Below are 18,159 nucleotides of genomic sequence, written 5' to 3' on the forward strand. Positions count from 1 at the left end.
GAGGAGAACCTGACCATAACCCTACACAGACCCCACCAGGAGGGAAGTTATACCACCCAGAAGAAAGCCCAGAGAAGAAGGAGAAGAACCTGACCATAACCCTACACAGACCCCACCAGGAGGGAAGTTATACCACACAGAGGAAAGCCCAGAGAAGAAGGAGAAGAACCGGACCATAACCCTACACAGACCCCACCAGGAGGGAAGTTATACCACCCAGAAGAAAGCCAAGAGAAGAAGGAGAAGAACCGGACCATAACCCTACACAGACCCCACCAGGAGGGAAGTTATACCACACAGAGGAAAGCCCAGAGAAGAAGGAGAAGAACCTGACCATAACCCTACACAGACCCCACCAGGAGGGAAGTTATACCACACAGAGGAAAGCCCAGAGAAGAAGGAGAAGAACCGGACCATAACCCTACACAGACCCCACCAGGAGGGAAGTTATACCACCCAGAAGAAAGCCCAAAGAAGAACCGGACCATAACCCTACACAGACCCCACCAGGAGGGAAGTTATACCACCCAGAAGAAGGAGAAGAACCGGACCATAACCCTACACAGACCCCACCAGGAGGGAAGTTATACCACCCAGAAGAAAGCCCAAAGAAGAACCGGACCATAACCCTACACAGACCCCACCAGGAGGGAAGTTATACCACACAGAAGAAAGCCCAGAGAAGAAGGAGAACCTGACCATAACCCTACACAGACCCCACCAGGAGGGAAGTTATACCACCCAGAAGAAAGCCCAAAGAAGAACCGGACCATAACCCTACACAGACCCCACCAGGAGGGAAGTTATACCACACAGAAGAAAGCCCAGAGAAGAAGGAGAACCTGACCATAACCCTACACAGACCCCACCAGGAGGGAAGTTATACCACACAGAAGAAAGCCCAGAGAAGAAGGAGGAGAACCTGACCATAACCCTACACAGACCCCACCAGGAGGGAAGTTATACCACCCAGAAGAAAGCCCAGAGAAGAACCTGACCATAACCCTACACAGACCCCACCAGGCCGGAAGTTATACCACACAGAAGAAGGAGAAGAACCGGACCATAACCCTACACAGACCCCATCAGGAGGGAAGTTATACCACACAGAGGAAAGCCCAGAGAAGAACCTGACCATAACCCTACACAGACCCCACCAGGAGGGAAGTTATACCACACAGAAGAAAGCCCAGAGAAGAAGGAGAAGAACCGGACCATAACCCTACACAGACCCCACCAGGAGGGATGTTATACCACACAGAAGAAAGCCCAAAGAAGAAGGAGAAGAACCGGACCATAACCGTACACAGACCCCACCAGGCGGGAAGTTATACCACCCAGAAGAAAGCCCAGAGAAGAAGGAGAAGAACCGGACCATAACCCTACACAGACCCCACCAGGAGGGAAGTTATACCACCCAGAAGAAAGCCCAGAGAAGAAGGAGAAGAACCTGACCATAACCCTACACAGACCCCACCAGGACGGAAGTTATACCACACAGAAGAAAGCCCAGAGAAGAAGAAGGAGAACCTGACCATAACCCTACACCGACCCCACCAGGAGGGAAGTTATACCACACAGAAGAAAGCCCAGAGAAGAAGGAGGAGAACCTGACCATAACCCTACAAAGACCCCACCAGGCGGGAAGTTATACCACACAGAAGAAGGAGAAGAACCGGACCATAACCCTACACAGACCCCACCAGGAGGTAAGTTATACCACACAGAAGAAAGCCCAGAGAAGAAGGAGGAGAACCTGACCAAAACCCTACACAGACCCCACCAGGAGGTAAGTTATACCACACAGAAGAAAGCCCAGAGAAGAAGAAGGAGAACCTGACCATAACCCTACACAGACCCCACAAGGAGGGAAGTTATACCACACAGAAGAAAGCCCAGAGAAGAAGGAGAAGAACCTGACCATAACCCTACACAGACCCCACCAGGAGGGAAGTTATACCACACAGAGGAAAGCCCAGAGAAGAAGGAGGAGAACCTGACCATAACCCTACACAGACCCCACCAGGCGGGAAGTTATACCACCCAGAAGAAGGAGAAGAACCGGACCATAACCCTACACAGACCCCACCAGGAGGGAAGTTATACCACCCAGAAGAAAGCCAAGAGAAGAAGGAGAAGAACCTGACCATAACCCTACACAGACCCCACCAGGAGGGAAGTTACACCACCCAGAAGAAAGCCCAGAGAAGGAGGAGAACCTGACCATAACCCTACACAGACCCCACCAGGAGGGAAGTTATACCACACAGAAGAAAGCCCAGAGAAGAAGGAGGAGAAGAACCGGACCATAACCCTACACAGACCCCACCAGGAGGGAAGTTATACCACACAGAAGAAGGAGAAGAACCGGACCATAACCCTACACAGACCCCACCAGGCGGGAAGTTATACCACACAGAAGAAGGAGCCGAACCGGACCATAACCCTACACAGACCTAACCAGGAGGGAAGTTATACCACACAGAGGAAAGCCCAGAGAAGGAGGAGAGGAACCTGAGCATAACCCTACACAGACCCCACCAGGAGGGAAGTTATACCACACAGAAGAAGGAGAAGAACCGGACCATAACCCTACACAGACCCCACCAGGCGGGAAGTTATACCACACAGAAGAAGGAGCCGAACCGGACCATAACCCTACACAGACCCCACCAGGAGGGAAGTTATACTACACAGAAGAAAGCCCAGAGAAGAAGGAGGAGAACCTGACCATAACCCCACACAGACTCCACCAGGAGGGAAGTTATAGCACACAGAAGAAAGCCCAGAGAAGAAGGAGGAGAACCGGACCATAACCCTACACAGACCCCACCAGGAGGGAAGTTATACCACACAGAAGAAAGCCCAGAGAAGAACCTGACCATAACCCTACACAGACCCCACCAGGCGGGAAGTTATACCACACAGAAGAAGGAGAAGAACCGGACCATAACCCTACACAGACCCCACCAGGAGGGAAGTTATACCACCCAGAAGAAAGCCCAGAGAAGAAGGAGGAGAACCTGACCATAACCCTACACAGACCCCACCAGGAGGGAAGTTATACCACCCAGAAGAAAGCCCAGAGAAGAAGGAGGAGAACCTGACCATAACCCTACACAGACCCCACCAGGAGGGAAGTTATACCACACAGAGGAAAGCCCAGAGAAGAAGGAGAAGAACCGGACCATAACCCTACACAGACCCCACCAGGAGGGAAGTTATACCACACAGAAGAAAGCCCAGAGAAGAAGGAAAAGAACCTGACCATAACCCTACTCAGACCCCACCAGGAGGGAAGTTATACCACCCAGAAGAAAGCCCAGAGAAGAAGGAGAAGAACCTGACCATAACCCTACACAGACCCCACCAGGAGGGAAGTTATACCACCCAGAAGAAAGCCCAGAGAAGAAGGAGGAGAACCTGACCATAACCCTACACAGACCCCACCAGGAGGGAAGTTATACCACACAGAAGAAAGCCCAGAGAAGAAGGAGAAGAACCTGACCATAACCCTACACAGGCCCCACCAGGCGGGAAGTTATACCACACAGAAGAAAGCCCAGAGAAGAAGGAGAAGAACCTGACCATAACCCTACACAGACCCCACCAGGAGGGAAGTTATACCACACAGAGGAAAGCCCAGAGAAGAAGGAGGAGAACCTGACCATAACCCTACACAGACCCCACCAGGAGGGAAGTTATACCACACAGAGGAAAGCCCAGAGAAGAACCTGACCATAACCCTACACAGACCCCACCAGGAGGGAAGTTATACCACCCAGAAGAAAGCCCAGAGAAGAAGGAGGAGAACCTGACCATAACCCTACACAGACCCCACCAGGAGGGAAGTTATACCACACAGAAGAAAGCCCAGAGAAGAAGGAGGAGAACCTGACCATAACCCTACACAGACCCCACCAGGAGGGAAGTTATACCACCCAGAAGAAAGCCCAGAGAAGAAGGAGAAGAACCTGACCATAACCCTACACAGACCCCACCAGGAGGGAAGTTATACCACCCAGAAGAAAGCCAAGAGAAGAAGGAGAAGAACCGGACCATAACCCTACACAGACCCCACCAGGAGGGAAGTTATACCACACAGAGGAAAGCCCAGAGAAGAAGGAGAAGAACCTGACCATAACCCTACACAGACCCCACCAGGAGGGAAGTTATACCACACAGAGGAAAGCCCAGAGAAGAAGGAGAAGAACCGGACCATAACCCTACACAGACCCCACCAGGAGGGAAGTTATACCACACAGAAGAAAGCCCAGAGAAGAACCCGACCATAACCCTACACAGACCCCACCAGGAGGGAAGTTATACCACCCAGAAGAAAGCCCAAAGAAGAACCGGACCATAACCCTACACAGACCCCACCAGGAGGGAAGTTATACCACCCAGAAGAAGGAGAAGAACCGGACCATAACCCTACACAGACCCCACCAGGAGGGAAGTTATACCACCCAGAAGAAAGCCCAAAGAAGAACCGGACCATAACCCTACACAGACCCCACCAGGAGGGAAGTTATACCACACAGAAGAAAGCCCAGAGAAGAAGGAGAACCTGACCATAACCCTACACAGACCCCACCAGGAGGGAAGTTATACCACCCAGAAGAAAGCCCAAAGAAGAACCGGACCATAACCCTACACAGACCCCACCAGGAGGGAAGTTATACCACACAGAAGAAAGCCCAGAGAAGAAGGAGAACCTGACCATAACCCTACACAGACCCCACCAGGAGGGAAGTTATACCACACAGAGGAAAGCCCAGAGAAGAAGGAGGAGAACCTGACCATAACCCTACACAGACCCCACCAGGAGGGAAGTTATACCACCCAGAAGAAAGCCCAGAGAAGAAGGAGGAGAACCTGACCATAACCCTACACAGACCCCACCAGGAGGGAAGTTATACCACCCAGAAGAAAGCCCAGAGAAGAAGGAGAACCTGACCATAACCCTACACAGACCCCACCAGGAGGGAAGTTATACCACACAGAGGAAAGCCCAGAGAAGAAGGAGAAGAACCTGACCATAACCCTACACAGCCCCTTTATACGGGGCGGCGGTGCGGTGCTATACACAGGGCGGCGGTGCTATATACAGGGCAGTTTCTTACACGTCCCAGGTATCTCCAGTCCAGTAGGTCTGACAGTCGCTCGGTCCGGTTGCGCTGGATGATCCGCTGGCGCCGTGATTGTTGGCAGAATGAGTAGAGGATCTGGGTCAGCTGGTTACACGATTCATCCGGAGAACGGAACCTGCGATCCACAATGTAAATCCCTACAACACACAAGTGATGAATAAGCCGGGTCCACAGCAGCACAGAGGGATGGAGCAAGGCCGGTTCTGGTACCATAGGCAGCTGGATCCGCCACGTGTTCCTGCATGAAGCAGCCGAATCCGGAGAGGTTGGTTGTGACGCTAGGGATTCCCATCACCGTGCACTCAGCTGGAAGAGATCAATACGACCCGAGTCACTGAGGTCCATGGCTCACATGCTCTAGTCACTACTCAACCTGCAAGCACCAAATCATCACTAACAGGGGAAGCGATACCGGTCCAAATCACAGGAGTCTACAGCACACAGATCGTATAGACAGGCAGTGTGATGTCACATCTCATAGGATACACTGGAGACCCCGCACACAGCACACAGATAGTATAGACAGGCAGTGTGATGTCACATCTCATAGGATACACTGGAGACTCTGCACACAGCACACAGATAGTATAGACAGGCAGTGTGATGTCACATCTCATAGGATACACTGGAGACTCTGCACACAGCACACAGATAGTATATACAGGCAGTGTGATGTTACATCTCATAGGATACACTGGAGACCCTGCACACAGCACACAGATAGTATAGACAGGCAGTGTGATGTTACATCTCATAGGATACACTGGAGACTCTGCACACAGCACACAGATAGTATAGACAGGCAGTGTGATGTCACATCTCATAGGATACACTGGAGACTCTGCACACAGCACACAGATAGTATATACAGGCAGTGTGATGTCACATCTCATAGGATACACTGGAGACCCTGCACACAGCACACAGATAGTATAGACAGGCAGTGTGATGTCACATCTCATAGGATACACTGGAGACTCTGCACACAGCACACAGATAGTATAGACAGGCAGTGTGATGTCACATCTCATAGGATACACTGGAGACTCTGCACACAGCACACAGATAGTATAGACAGGCAGTGTGATGTTACATCTCATAGGATACACTGGAGACCCCGCACACAGCACACAGATCGTATAGACAGGCAGTGTGATGTCACATCTCATAGGATACACTGGAGACTCTGCACACAGCACACAGATAGTATAGACAGGCAGTGTGATGTCACATCTCATAGGATACACTGGAGACCCTGCACACAGCACACAGATAGTATAGACAGGCAGTGTGATGTCACATCTCATAGGATACACTGGAGACTCTGCACACAGCACACACAGATAGTATAGACAGGCAGTGTGATGTCACATCTCATAGGATACACTGGAGACCCTGCACACAGCACACAGATAGTATAGACAGGCAGTGTGATGTTACATCTCATAGGATACACTGGAGACCCTGCACACAGCACACAGATAGTATATACAGGCAGTGTGATGTCACATCTCATAGGATACACTGGAGACCCTGCACACACAGATAGTATAGACAGGCAGTGTGATGTCACATCTCATAGGATACACTGGAGACTCTGCACACAGCACACAGATAGTATAGACAGGCAGTGTGATGTTACATCTCATAGGATACACTGGAGACTCTGCACACAGCACACAGATAGTATAGACAGGCAGTGTAATGTCACATCTCATAGGATACACTGGAGACCCTGCACACAGCACACAGATAGTATAGACAGGCAGTGTGATGTTACATCTCATAGGATACACTGGAGACCCTGCACACAGCACACAGATAGTATAGACAGGCAGTGTGATGTTACATCTCATAGGATACACTGGAGACCCTGCACACAGCACACACAGATAGTATAGACAGGCAGTGTGATGTCACATCTCATAGGATACACTGGAGACTCTGCACACAGCACACAGATAGTATAGACAGGCAGTGTGATGTTACATCTCATAGGATACACTGGAGACTCTGCACACAGCACACACAGATAGTATAGACAGGCAGTGTGATGTCACATCTCATAGGATACACTGGAGACTCTGCACACAGCACACACAGATAGTATAGACAGGCAGTGTGATGTTACATCTCATAGGATACACTGGAGACTCTGCACACAGCACACAGATAGTATAGACAGGCAGTGTGATGTTACATCTCATAGGATACACTGGAGACCCTGCACACAGATAGTATAGACAGGCAGTGTGATGTCACATCTCATAGGATACACTGGAGACCCTGCACACAGCACACACAGATAGCATATACAGGCAGTGTGATGTCACATCTCATAGGATACACTGGAGACTCTGCACACAGCACACAGATAGTATAGACAGGCAGTGTGATGTCACATCTCATAGGATACACTGGAGACCCTGCACACAGCACACAGATAGTATAGACAGGCAGTGTGATGTTACATCTCATAGGATACACTGGAGACCCTGCACACAGCACACAGATAGTATAGACAGGCAGTGTGATGTCACCTCTCATAGGATATACTGGAGACCCTGCACACAGCACACAGATAGTATAGACAGGCAGTGTGATGTCACATCTCATAGGATACACTGGAGACTCTGCACACAGCACACAGATAGTATAGACAGGCAGTGTGATGTTACATCTCATAGGATACACTGGAGACCCTGCACACAGCACACAGATAGTATAGACAGGCAGTGTGATGTCACATCTCATAGGATACACTGGAGACTCTGCACACAGCACACAGATAGTATAGACAGGCAGTATGATGTCACATCTCATAGGATACACTGGAGACTCTGCACACAGCACACAGATAGTATAGACATGCAGTGTGATGTCACATCTCATAGGATACACTGGAGACTCTGCACACAGCACACAGATAGTATAGACAGGCAGTGTGATGTTACATCTCATAGGATACACTGGAGACTCTGCACACAGCACACACAGATAGTATAGACAGGCCGTGTGATGTTACATCTCATAGGATACACTGGAGACCCTGCACACAGCACACAGATAGTATAGACAGGCAGTGTGATGTTACATCTCATAGGATACACTGGAGACCCTGCACACAGCACACAGATAGTATAGACAGGCAGTGTGATGTTACATCTCATAGGATACACTGGAGACACTGCACACAGATAGTATAGACAGGCAGTGTGATGTCACATCTCATAGGATAAACTGGAGACCCTGCACACAGCACACAGATAGTATAGACAGGCAGTGTGATGTCACATCTCATAGGATACACTGGAGACCCTGCACACAGCACACAGATAGTATAGACAGGCAGTGTGATGTCACATCTCATAGGATACACTGGAGACCCTGCACACAGCACACAGATAGTATAGACAGGCAGTGTGATGTCACATCTCATAGGATACACTGGAGACCCTGCACACAGCACACACAGATAGTATAGACAGGCAGTGTGATGTCACATCTCATAGGATACACTGGAGACCCTGCACACAGCACACAGATAGTATAGACAGGCAGTGTGATGTCACATCTCATAGGATACACTGGAGACCCTGCACACAGCACACACAGATAGTATAGACAGGCAGTGTGATGTTACATCTCATAGGATACACTGGAGACCCTGCACACAGCACACAGATAGTATAGACAGGCAGTGTGATGTCACATCTCATAGGATACACTGGAGACCCTGCACACAGCACACACAGATAGTATAGACAGGCAGTGTGATGTTACATCTCATAGGATACACTGGAGACCCTGCACATAGCACACACAGATAGTATAGACAGGCAGTGTGATGTCACATCTCATAGGATACACTGGAGACTCTGCACACAGCACACACAGATAGTATAGACAGGCAGTGTGATGTCACATCTCATAGGATACACTGGAGACTCTGCACACAGCACACACAGATAGTATAGACAGGCAGTGTGATGTCACATCTCATAGGATACACTGGAGACTCTGCACACAGCACACAGATAGTATAGACAGGCAGTGTGATGTCACATCTCATAGGATACACTGGAGACTCTGCACACAGCACACACAGATAGTATAGACAGGCCGTGTGATGTTACATCTCATAGGATACACTGGAGACCCTGCACACAGCACACAGATAGTATAGACAGGCAGTGTGATGTTACATCTCATAGGATACACTGGAGACCCTGCACACAGCACACACAGATAGTATAGACAGGCAGTGTGATGTCACATCTCATAGGATACACTGGAGACTCTGCACACAGCACACAGATAGTATAGACAGGCAGTGTGATGTTACATCTCATAGGATACACTGGAGACCCTGCACACAGCACACAGATAGTATAGACAGGCAGTGTGATGTTACATCTCATAGGATACACTGGAGACTCTGCACACAGCACACACAGATAGTATAGACAGGCAGTGTGATGTCACATCTCATAGGATACACTGGAGACTCTGCACACAGCACACAGATAGTATAGACAGGCAGTGTGATGTCACATCTCATAGGATACACTGGAGGCTCTGCACACAGCACACAGATAGTATAGACAGGCAGTGTGATGTCACATCTCATAGGATACACTGGAGACTCTGCACACAGCACACAGATAGTATAGACAGGCAGTGTGATGTCACATCTCATAGGATACACTGGAGACCCTGCACACAGCACACACAGATAGTATAGACAGGCAGTGTGATGTCACATCTCATAGGATACACTGGAGACTCTGCACACAGCACACACAGATAGTATAGACAGGCAGTGTGATGTTACATCTCATAGGATACACTGGAGACCCTGCACACAGCACACAGATAGTACAGACAGGCAGTGTGATGTTACATGTCATAGGATACACTGGAGACTCTGCACACAGCACACAGATAGTATAGACAGGCAGTGTGATGTCACATCTCATAGGATACACTGGAGACTCTGCACACAGCACACAGATAGTATATACAGGCAGTGTGATGTCACATCTCATAGGATACACTGGAGACCATGCACACAGCACACACAGATAGTATATACAGGCAGTGTGATGTTACATCTCATAGGATACACTGGAGGCTCTGCACACAGCACACACAGATAGTATAGACAGGCAGTGTGATGTTACATCTCATAGGATACACTGGAGGAGCTGCACACAGCACACAGATAGTATAGACAGGCAGTGTGATGTCACATCTCATAGGATACACTGGAGACCCTGCACACAGATAGTATAGACAGGCAGTGTGATGTCACATCTCATAGGATACACTGGAGACCCTGCACACAGATAGTATAGACAGGCAGTGTGATGTTACATCTCATAGGATACACTGGAGACTCTGCACACAGCACACAGATAGTATAGACAGGCAGTGTGATGTTACATCTCATAGGATACACTGGAGACTCTGCACACAGCACACAGATAGTATAGACAGACAGTGTGATGTCACATCTCATAGGATACACTGGAGACCCTGCACACAGCACACACAGATAGTATAGACAGGCAGTGTGATGTCACATCTCATAGGATACACTGGAGACTCTGCACACAGCACACAGATAGTATACACTCTTCCTGGTGGTGATTGTGACGTGACGGATGGGTCTGCAGTTATTTGCTCATCGTTGGGAATTTGTCACTTTGATTATCATGTGGGCGTTAAATCTATTAAACACGGGGTTAATTAATAGTGCAGGAAAGAGCAGCGATCAATAGTGTCATAGATACAATAACCTGTGACTGATCACACGACCTATGACCCCAGCACATGCTAAAGAGGTCACTGGGCCCTATAACCCACCAGACAGGACCAGGTATCTAGCCTCAGAACCACCACTTAATAGGAGCCTATCATTAGGACCACCACTCACCAGGCGTGTACCCCCAGGACCCCCACTCACCAGGCGTGTACCCCCAGGACCCCCACTCACCAGGCATGTACCCCCAGGACCCCCACTCACCAGGTGTGTACCCCAGGACCCCCACTCACCAGTCGTGTACCCCCAGGACCACCACTCACCAGGCGTGTACCCCCAGGACCCCCACTCACCAGGCGTGTACCCCCAGGACCACCACTCACCAGGCGTGTACCCCCAGGACCCCCACTCACCAGGCGTGTACCGCCAGGACCCAAACTCACCAGGCGTGTACCCCCAGGACCCCCACTCACCAGGCGTGTACCCCCAGGACCCCCACTCACCAGGCGTGTACCGCCAGGACCCAAACTCACCAGGCGTGTACCCCCAGGACCACCACTCACCAGGCGTGTACCGCCAGGACCACCACTCACCAGGCGTGTACCCCAGGACCACCACTCACCAGGCGTGTACCCCCAGGACCACCACTCACCAGGCGTGTACCCCAGGACCACCACTCACCAGGCGTGTACCGCCAGGACCACCACTCACCAGGCGTGTACAGCCAGGACCACCACTCACCAGGCGTGTACCCCCAGGACCCCCACAGATCAGGTATCTACAGTTAGGACCACTCACCAGGCGTGTACCCCCAGGACCCCCACTCACCAGGCGTGTACCCCAAGGACCCCCACTCACCAGGCGTGTACCCCCAGGACCCCCACTCACCAGGCGTGTACCCCAAGGACCCCCACTCACCAGGCGTGTACCCCCAGGACCCCCACTCACCAGGCGTGTACCCCCAGGACCCCCACTCACCAGGCGTGTACCCATCGGACCACCACTCAACAGGCGTGTACCCCAGGAAACCCACTCACGAGTCGTGTACCCCCAGGACCCCCACTCACGAGTCGTGTACCCCCAGGACCCCCACTCACCAGGCGTGTACCCCCAGGACCCCCACTCACCAGGCGTGTACCCCCAGGACCCCCACTCACCAGGCGTGTACCCCCAGGACCCCCACTCACCAGGCGTGTACCCCCAGGACCCCCACTCACCAGGCGTGTACCCCCAGGACCCCCACTCACCAGGCGTGTACCCCCAGGACCACCACTCACCAGGCGTGTACCCCCAGGACCACCACTCACCAGGCGTGTACCCCCAGGACCACCACTCACCAGGCGTGTACCCCCAGGACCACCACTCACCAGGCGTGTACCCCCAGGACCACCACTCACCAGGCGTGTTACCCCAGGACCCCCACTCACCAGGCGTGTTACCCCAGGACCCCCACTCACCAGGCGTGTTACCCCAGGACCCCCACTCACCAGGCGTGTTACCCCAGGACCCCCACTCACCAGGCGTGTACCCCCAGGACCCCCACTCACCAGGCGTGTACCCCCAGGACCCCCACTCACCAGGCGTGTACCCCCAGGACCCCCACTCACCAGGCGTGTACCCCCAGGACCACCACTCACCAGGCGTGTACCCCCAGGACCACCACTCACCAGGCGTGTTACCCCAGGACCCCCACTCACCAGGTGTGTACCCCCAGGACCCCCACTCACCAGGCGTGTACCCCCAGGGCTCATAGTACGATGGAAAGACTCCCAGGTGACATCCTCGTACAAACTCTTCGTAGTCGAGGGGGAGCAGAGGACTGGTGGAGGAGAGGAACTCGGGGTGCAGGATCACCTGTGAGACATAGCAGAGCTCACTGCATGCACCCCCACATTGTCATCAATACTCGGGGTGCAGGATCACCTGTGAGACATAGCAGAGCTCACTGCATGCACCCCCACATTGTCATCAATACTCGGGGTGCAGGATCACCTGTGAGACATAGCAGAGCTCACTGCATGCGCCCCCACATTGTCATCAATACTCGGGGTGCAGGATCACCTGTGAGACATAGCAGAGCTCACTGCATGCACCCCCACATTGTCATCAATACTCGGGGTGCAGGATCACCTGTGAGACATAGCAGAGCTCACTGCATGCGCCCCCACATTGTCATCAATACTTGGGGTGCAGGATCACCTGTGAGACATAGCAGAGCTCACTGCATGCGCCCCCACATTGTCATCAATACTCGGGGTGCAGGATCACCTGTGAGACATAGCAGAGCTCACTGCATGCGCCCCCACATTGTCATCAATACTCGGGGTGCAGGATCACCTGTGAGACATAGCAGAGCTCACTGCATGCGCCCCCACATTGTCATCAATACTCGGGGTGCAGGATCACCTGTGAGACATAGCAGAGCTCACTGCATGCGCCCCCACATTGTCATCAATACTCGGGGTGCAGGATCACCTGTGAGACATAGCAGAGCTCACTGCATGCGCCCCCACATTGTCATCAATACTCGGGGTGCAGGATCACCTGTGAGACATAGCAGAGCTCACTGCATGCGCCCCCACATTGTCATCAATACTCGGGGTGCAGGATCACCTGTGAGACATAGCAGAGCTCACTGCATGCGCCCCCACATTGTCATCAATACTCGGGGTGCAGGATCACCTGTGAGACATAGCAGAGCTCACTGCATGCGCCCCCACATTGTCATCAATACTCGGGGTGCAGGATCACCTGTGAGACATAGCAGAGCTCACTGCATGCGCCCCCACATTGTCATCAATACTCGGGGTGCAGGATCACCTGTGAGACATAGCAGAGCTCACTGCATGCGCCCCCACATTGTCATCAATACTCGGGGTGCAGGATCACCTGTGAGACATAGCAGAGCTCACTGCATGCGCCCCCACATTGTCATCAATACTCGGGGTGCAGGATCACCTGTGAGACATAGCAGAACTCACTGCATGCGCCCCCACATTGTCATCAATACTCGGGGTGCAGGATCACCTGTGAGACATAGCAGAGCTCACTGCATGCGCCCCCACATTGTCATCAATACTCGGGGTGCAGGATCACCTGTGAGACATAGCAGAGCTCACTGCATGCACCCCCACATTGTCATCAATACTCGGGGTGCAGGATCACCTGTGAGACATAGCAGAGCTCACTGCATGCGCCCCCACATTGTCATCAATACTCGGGGTGCAGGATCACCTGTGAGACATAGCAGAGCTCACTGCATGCACCCCCACATTGTCATCAATACTCGGGGTGCAGGATCACCTGTGAGACATAGCAGAGCTCACTGCATGCGCCCCCACATTGTCATCAATACTCGGGGTGCAGGATCACCTGTGAGACATAGCAGAGCTCACTGCATGCACCCCCACATTGTCATCAATACTCGGGGTGCAGGATCACCTGTGAGACATAGCAGAGCTCACTGCATGCACCCCCACATTGTCATCAATACTCGGGGTGCAGGATCACCTGTGAGACATAGCAGAGCTCACTGCATGCGCCCCCACATTGTCATCAATACTCGGGGTGCAGGATCACCTGTGAGACATAGCAGAGCTCACTGCATGCGCCCCCACATTGTCATCAATACTCGGGGTGCAGGATCACCTGTGAGACATAGCAGAGCTCACTGCATGCACCCCCACATTGTCATCAATACTCGGGGTGCAGGATCACCTGTGAGACATAGCAGAGCTCACTGCATGCACCCCCACATTGTCATCAATACTCGGGGTGCAGGATCACCTGTGAGACATAGCAGAGCTCACTGCATGCGCCCCCACATTGTCATCAATACTCGGGGTGCAGGATCACCTGTGAGACATAGCAGAGCTCACTGCATGCGCCCCCACATTGTCATCAATACTCGGGGTGCAGGATCACCTGTGAGACATAGCAGAGCTCACTGCATGCACCCCCACATTGTCATCAATACTCGGGGTGCAGGATCACCTGTGAGACATAGCAGAGCTCACTGCATGCACCCCCACATTGTCATCAATACTCGGGGTGCAGGATCACCTGTGAGACATAGCAGAGCTCGCTGCATGCACCCCCACATTGTCATCAATACTCGGGGTGCAGGATCACCTGTGAGACATAGCAGAGCTCGCTGCATGCGCCCCCACATTGTCATCAATACTCGGGGTGCAGGATCACCTGTGAGACATAGCAGAGCTCACTGCATGCACCCCCACATTGTCATCAATACTCAGGGTGCAGGATCACCTGTGAGACATAGCAGAGCTCACTGCATGCGCCCCCACATTGTCATCAATACTCAGGGTGCAGGATCACCTGTGAGACATAGCAGAGCTCACTGCATGCGCCCCCACATTGTCATCAATACTCGGGGTGCAGGATCACCTGTGAGACATAGCAGAGCTCACTGCATGCACCCCCACATTGTCATCAATACTCGGGGTGCAGGATCACCTGTGAGACATAGCAGAGCTCACTGCATGCACCCCCACATTGTCATCAATACTCGGGGTGCAGGATCACCTGTGAGACATAGCAGAGCTCACTGCATGCACCCCCACATTGTCATCAATACTCGGGGTGCAGGATCACCTGTGAGACATAGCAGAGCTCACTGCATGCACCCCCACATTGTCATCAATACTCGGGGTGCAGGATCACCTGTGAGACATAGCAGAACTCACTGCATGCGCCCCCACATTGTCATCAATACTCGGGGTGCAGGATCACCTGTGAGACATAGCAGAGCTCACTGCATGCACCCCCACATTGTCATTACTACTGTATGAGGACACTGACCTTCACTCTGTCTGTGCGGCTGTTGAAGAGTCCGATCCTGCGCACGGTGCTGAGGATGGGATCGGCGGAGTCGTCCACCATGTTGTGTGTGGTGACCGGAGGGAGAGACTGACGCTGAGGAGAAGCAACAAGGAAACACTCAGATTCTCTAATGTTATATCAGCACTGTACAGGGAGAAGACGCCCTCTGCATGGAGACACCAGGGTCCTGCACTGTTCTGGGGGGATTCTGGTCCGTTCTCCACATTCTGAACATTTCTAGTTCCTTCCATAGATTTTCTCTACATTCAGGTCCAGTCATTGCCTCAGACATTCTGGAGTCCTTGGCTCATGGTCCCTGGCTCCTGGTCCCTGGCTCCTCGTCCCTGGCTCCTGGCTCCTCGTCCCTGGCTCTTCGTCCTTGGCTCCTGGTCCCTGGCTCCTGGTCCCTGGCTCCTGGTCCCTGGCTCCTGGTCCCTGGCTCCTCGTCCTTTGATCCTGGTCCTTGGCTCCCGGTCCCTGGCTCCCGGTCCCTGTTCCTTTGATCCTGGGCTTGGCTCCTGGTCCCTGGCTCCTCATCCTTGGCTCCTGGTCCTTTGATCCTGGGCTTGGCTCCTGGTCCTTGGCTCCTGGTCCTTGGCTCCTGGTGCCTGGCTCCTTGACCTCGTCTGGTCCTTGGCTCCTGGTCCTTGGCTCCTGGTCCCTGGCTCCTGGTCCCTGGCTCCTTGTCCCTGGCTCCGGGCTCCCTGGTGCCTGGTCCTTGGCGCCTGGTCCCTGGCTCCTCGTCCTTGGCTCCTGGTCCTTGGCTCCTGGTCCTTGGCTCCTGGTCCTTGGCTCCCAATCCCTGGCTTCCGATCCCTGGCTCCTCGTCCTTGGCTCCTGGTCCCTGGCCCTTGGCTCCTGGTCCCTGGCTCCTCATCCTTGGCTCCTGGTCCTTGGCTCCCGATCCCTGGCTTCCGATCCCTGGCTCCTCGGCCCTGGCTCCTGGTCCCTGGCTCCTGGTCCCTGGCTCCTGGTCCCTGGTCAGTCTTTTCAGTCTTCTGTGATAAATGTTGCGGGGAGCCCCTGGTCGTGTCCGGTTTCTGGTGAATGATCTTCTTTCCACCTCCGGGTTCGGGTCAGTATAATGTTGTCTGGAGACATCTCCCCGGTGTTAGCGATCATGAGATGTCTCCTATGTAATGAGACTCCTCTGTATAGTCCATCAGGTGAGGCAGCAGATACTTTGTATCACTTTGTGTCAGGATTGCTTCCTGATTACTGATACATTTCAGCTGGTGTCATGACTCCATCCTTCTCCCTTCCTCATTATTACACATCAGTTATGGACATCTCTGGGGATTTCCCGTCTGTGGATCTGATGTTACTGACTCCGCACCTTTATCTCCTCTCTTACTGATTTCACCCGCTGTATGTGAGCGTTATATGGCGCTAGTATGAGGCGGTGTTATGTATGAGCACCCCACTCCTGGTCATATATACTGCATATCTGTACCTGTGTGGAGAATATGGCCCTCTTCATGATGGTCAGGTCATCCCGGTCCAGGATCTTGTTCAGATCAGGTATCTCCCCTCTGATGAGAGATGTATTATGGGATATTATATATCAGTGGTGAATCAGAGGTCATATTAGCAATCACCCAGCTTTCCCTGGCACGGATGGGGTGACTCATGGTGCCTCACCTCAACAACCCTTCATACAACTTCTTTCCAAACTTCTCCTTCACCGTGTGAGCCGTGTCCCTGGAGCAACAGAAGACGTCTTATAATAAGTTATAATACAGTCACCCCCCGCCCCCCCCCCCTGCAGAGATGTGTCCTCACCACAGCTGCTTCCTCACCGCCTGACCCTTCAGCGTCTCCACATTAAAGTTATTGGTCTTTGCCGGCATAATGAAGAACACGACGACTGTGACATCACTGCGATGGACCTGCAGGCGTTATAATGTACAGGACGTTATAAAGGGGGACTCCAACCATAATGTATCACCACTTATTATACCAGCCTGTGTATCCTGTGTGAGAGGTAGTCACAGCCCCGCCCCCTGCCTGTATATCCTGTGTGAGAGGTAGTCACAGCCCCGCCCCCTGCCTGTATATCCTGTGTGAGAGGTAGTCACAGCCCCGCCCCCTGCCTGTATATCCTGTGTGAGAGGTAGTCACATCCCCGCCCCTGCCTGTATCTCCTGTGTGAGAGGTAGTCACAGCCCCGCCCCCTGCCTGTATATCCTGTGTGAGAGGTAGTCACAGCCCCGCCCCCTGCCTGTATATCCTGTGTGAGAGGTAGTCACAGCACCGCCCCCTGCCTGTATATCCTGTGTGATGGTAGTCACAGCCCCGCCCCCTGCCTGTATATCCTGTGTGAGAGGTAGTCACAGCCCCGCCCCCTGAATGTATATCCTGTGTGAGGGGTAGTAACAGCCCCGCCTCCTGCCTGTATAT

At 52.5% G+C, this 18,159-nt stretch overlaps 1 protein-coding gene across 1 annotated transcript in view; it reads right to left on the bottom strand.

Moving 5' to 3' along the window:
* The window catches only part of LOC140125886 (glycogen [starch] synthase, liver-like), a 92,956-nt gene that overhangs the window by 64,493 nt on the left and 10,304 nt on the right, over positions 1 to 18,159 (bottom strand). Inside the window, exons 8-14 of the mRNA XM_072144771.1 lie at positions 17,542 to 17,648; positions 17,401 to 17,460; positions 17,213 to 17,291; positions 15,739 to 15,852; positions 12,645 to 12,771; positions 5,364 to 5,459; positions 5,127 to 5,290 (exon numbers count right to left, since the gene is read on the bottom strand). Coding sequence (XP_072000872.1) covers positions 5,127 to 5,290; positions 5,364 to 5,459; positions 12,645 to 12,771; positions 15,739 to 15,852; positions 17,213 to 17,291; positions 17,401 to 17,460; positions 17,542 to 17,648 — 747 coding nt within the window. The remainder of the gene's footprint in view (positions 1 to 5,126; positions 5,291 to 5,363; positions 5,460 to 12,644; positions 12,772 to 15,738; positions 15,853 to 17,212; positions 17,292 to 17,400; positions 17,461 to 17,541; positions 17,649 to 18,159) is intronic.

The sequence above is a fragment of the Engystomops pustulosus genome, chromosome 4 (assembly GCF_040894005.1).
Source record: "Engystomops pustulosus chromosome 4, aEngPut4.maternal, whole genome shotgun sequence".
In the NCBI taxonomy this organism is placed as follows: domain Eukaryota; kingdom Metazoa; phylum Chordata; class Amphibia; order Anura; family Leptodactylidae; genus Engystomops; species Engystomops pustulosus.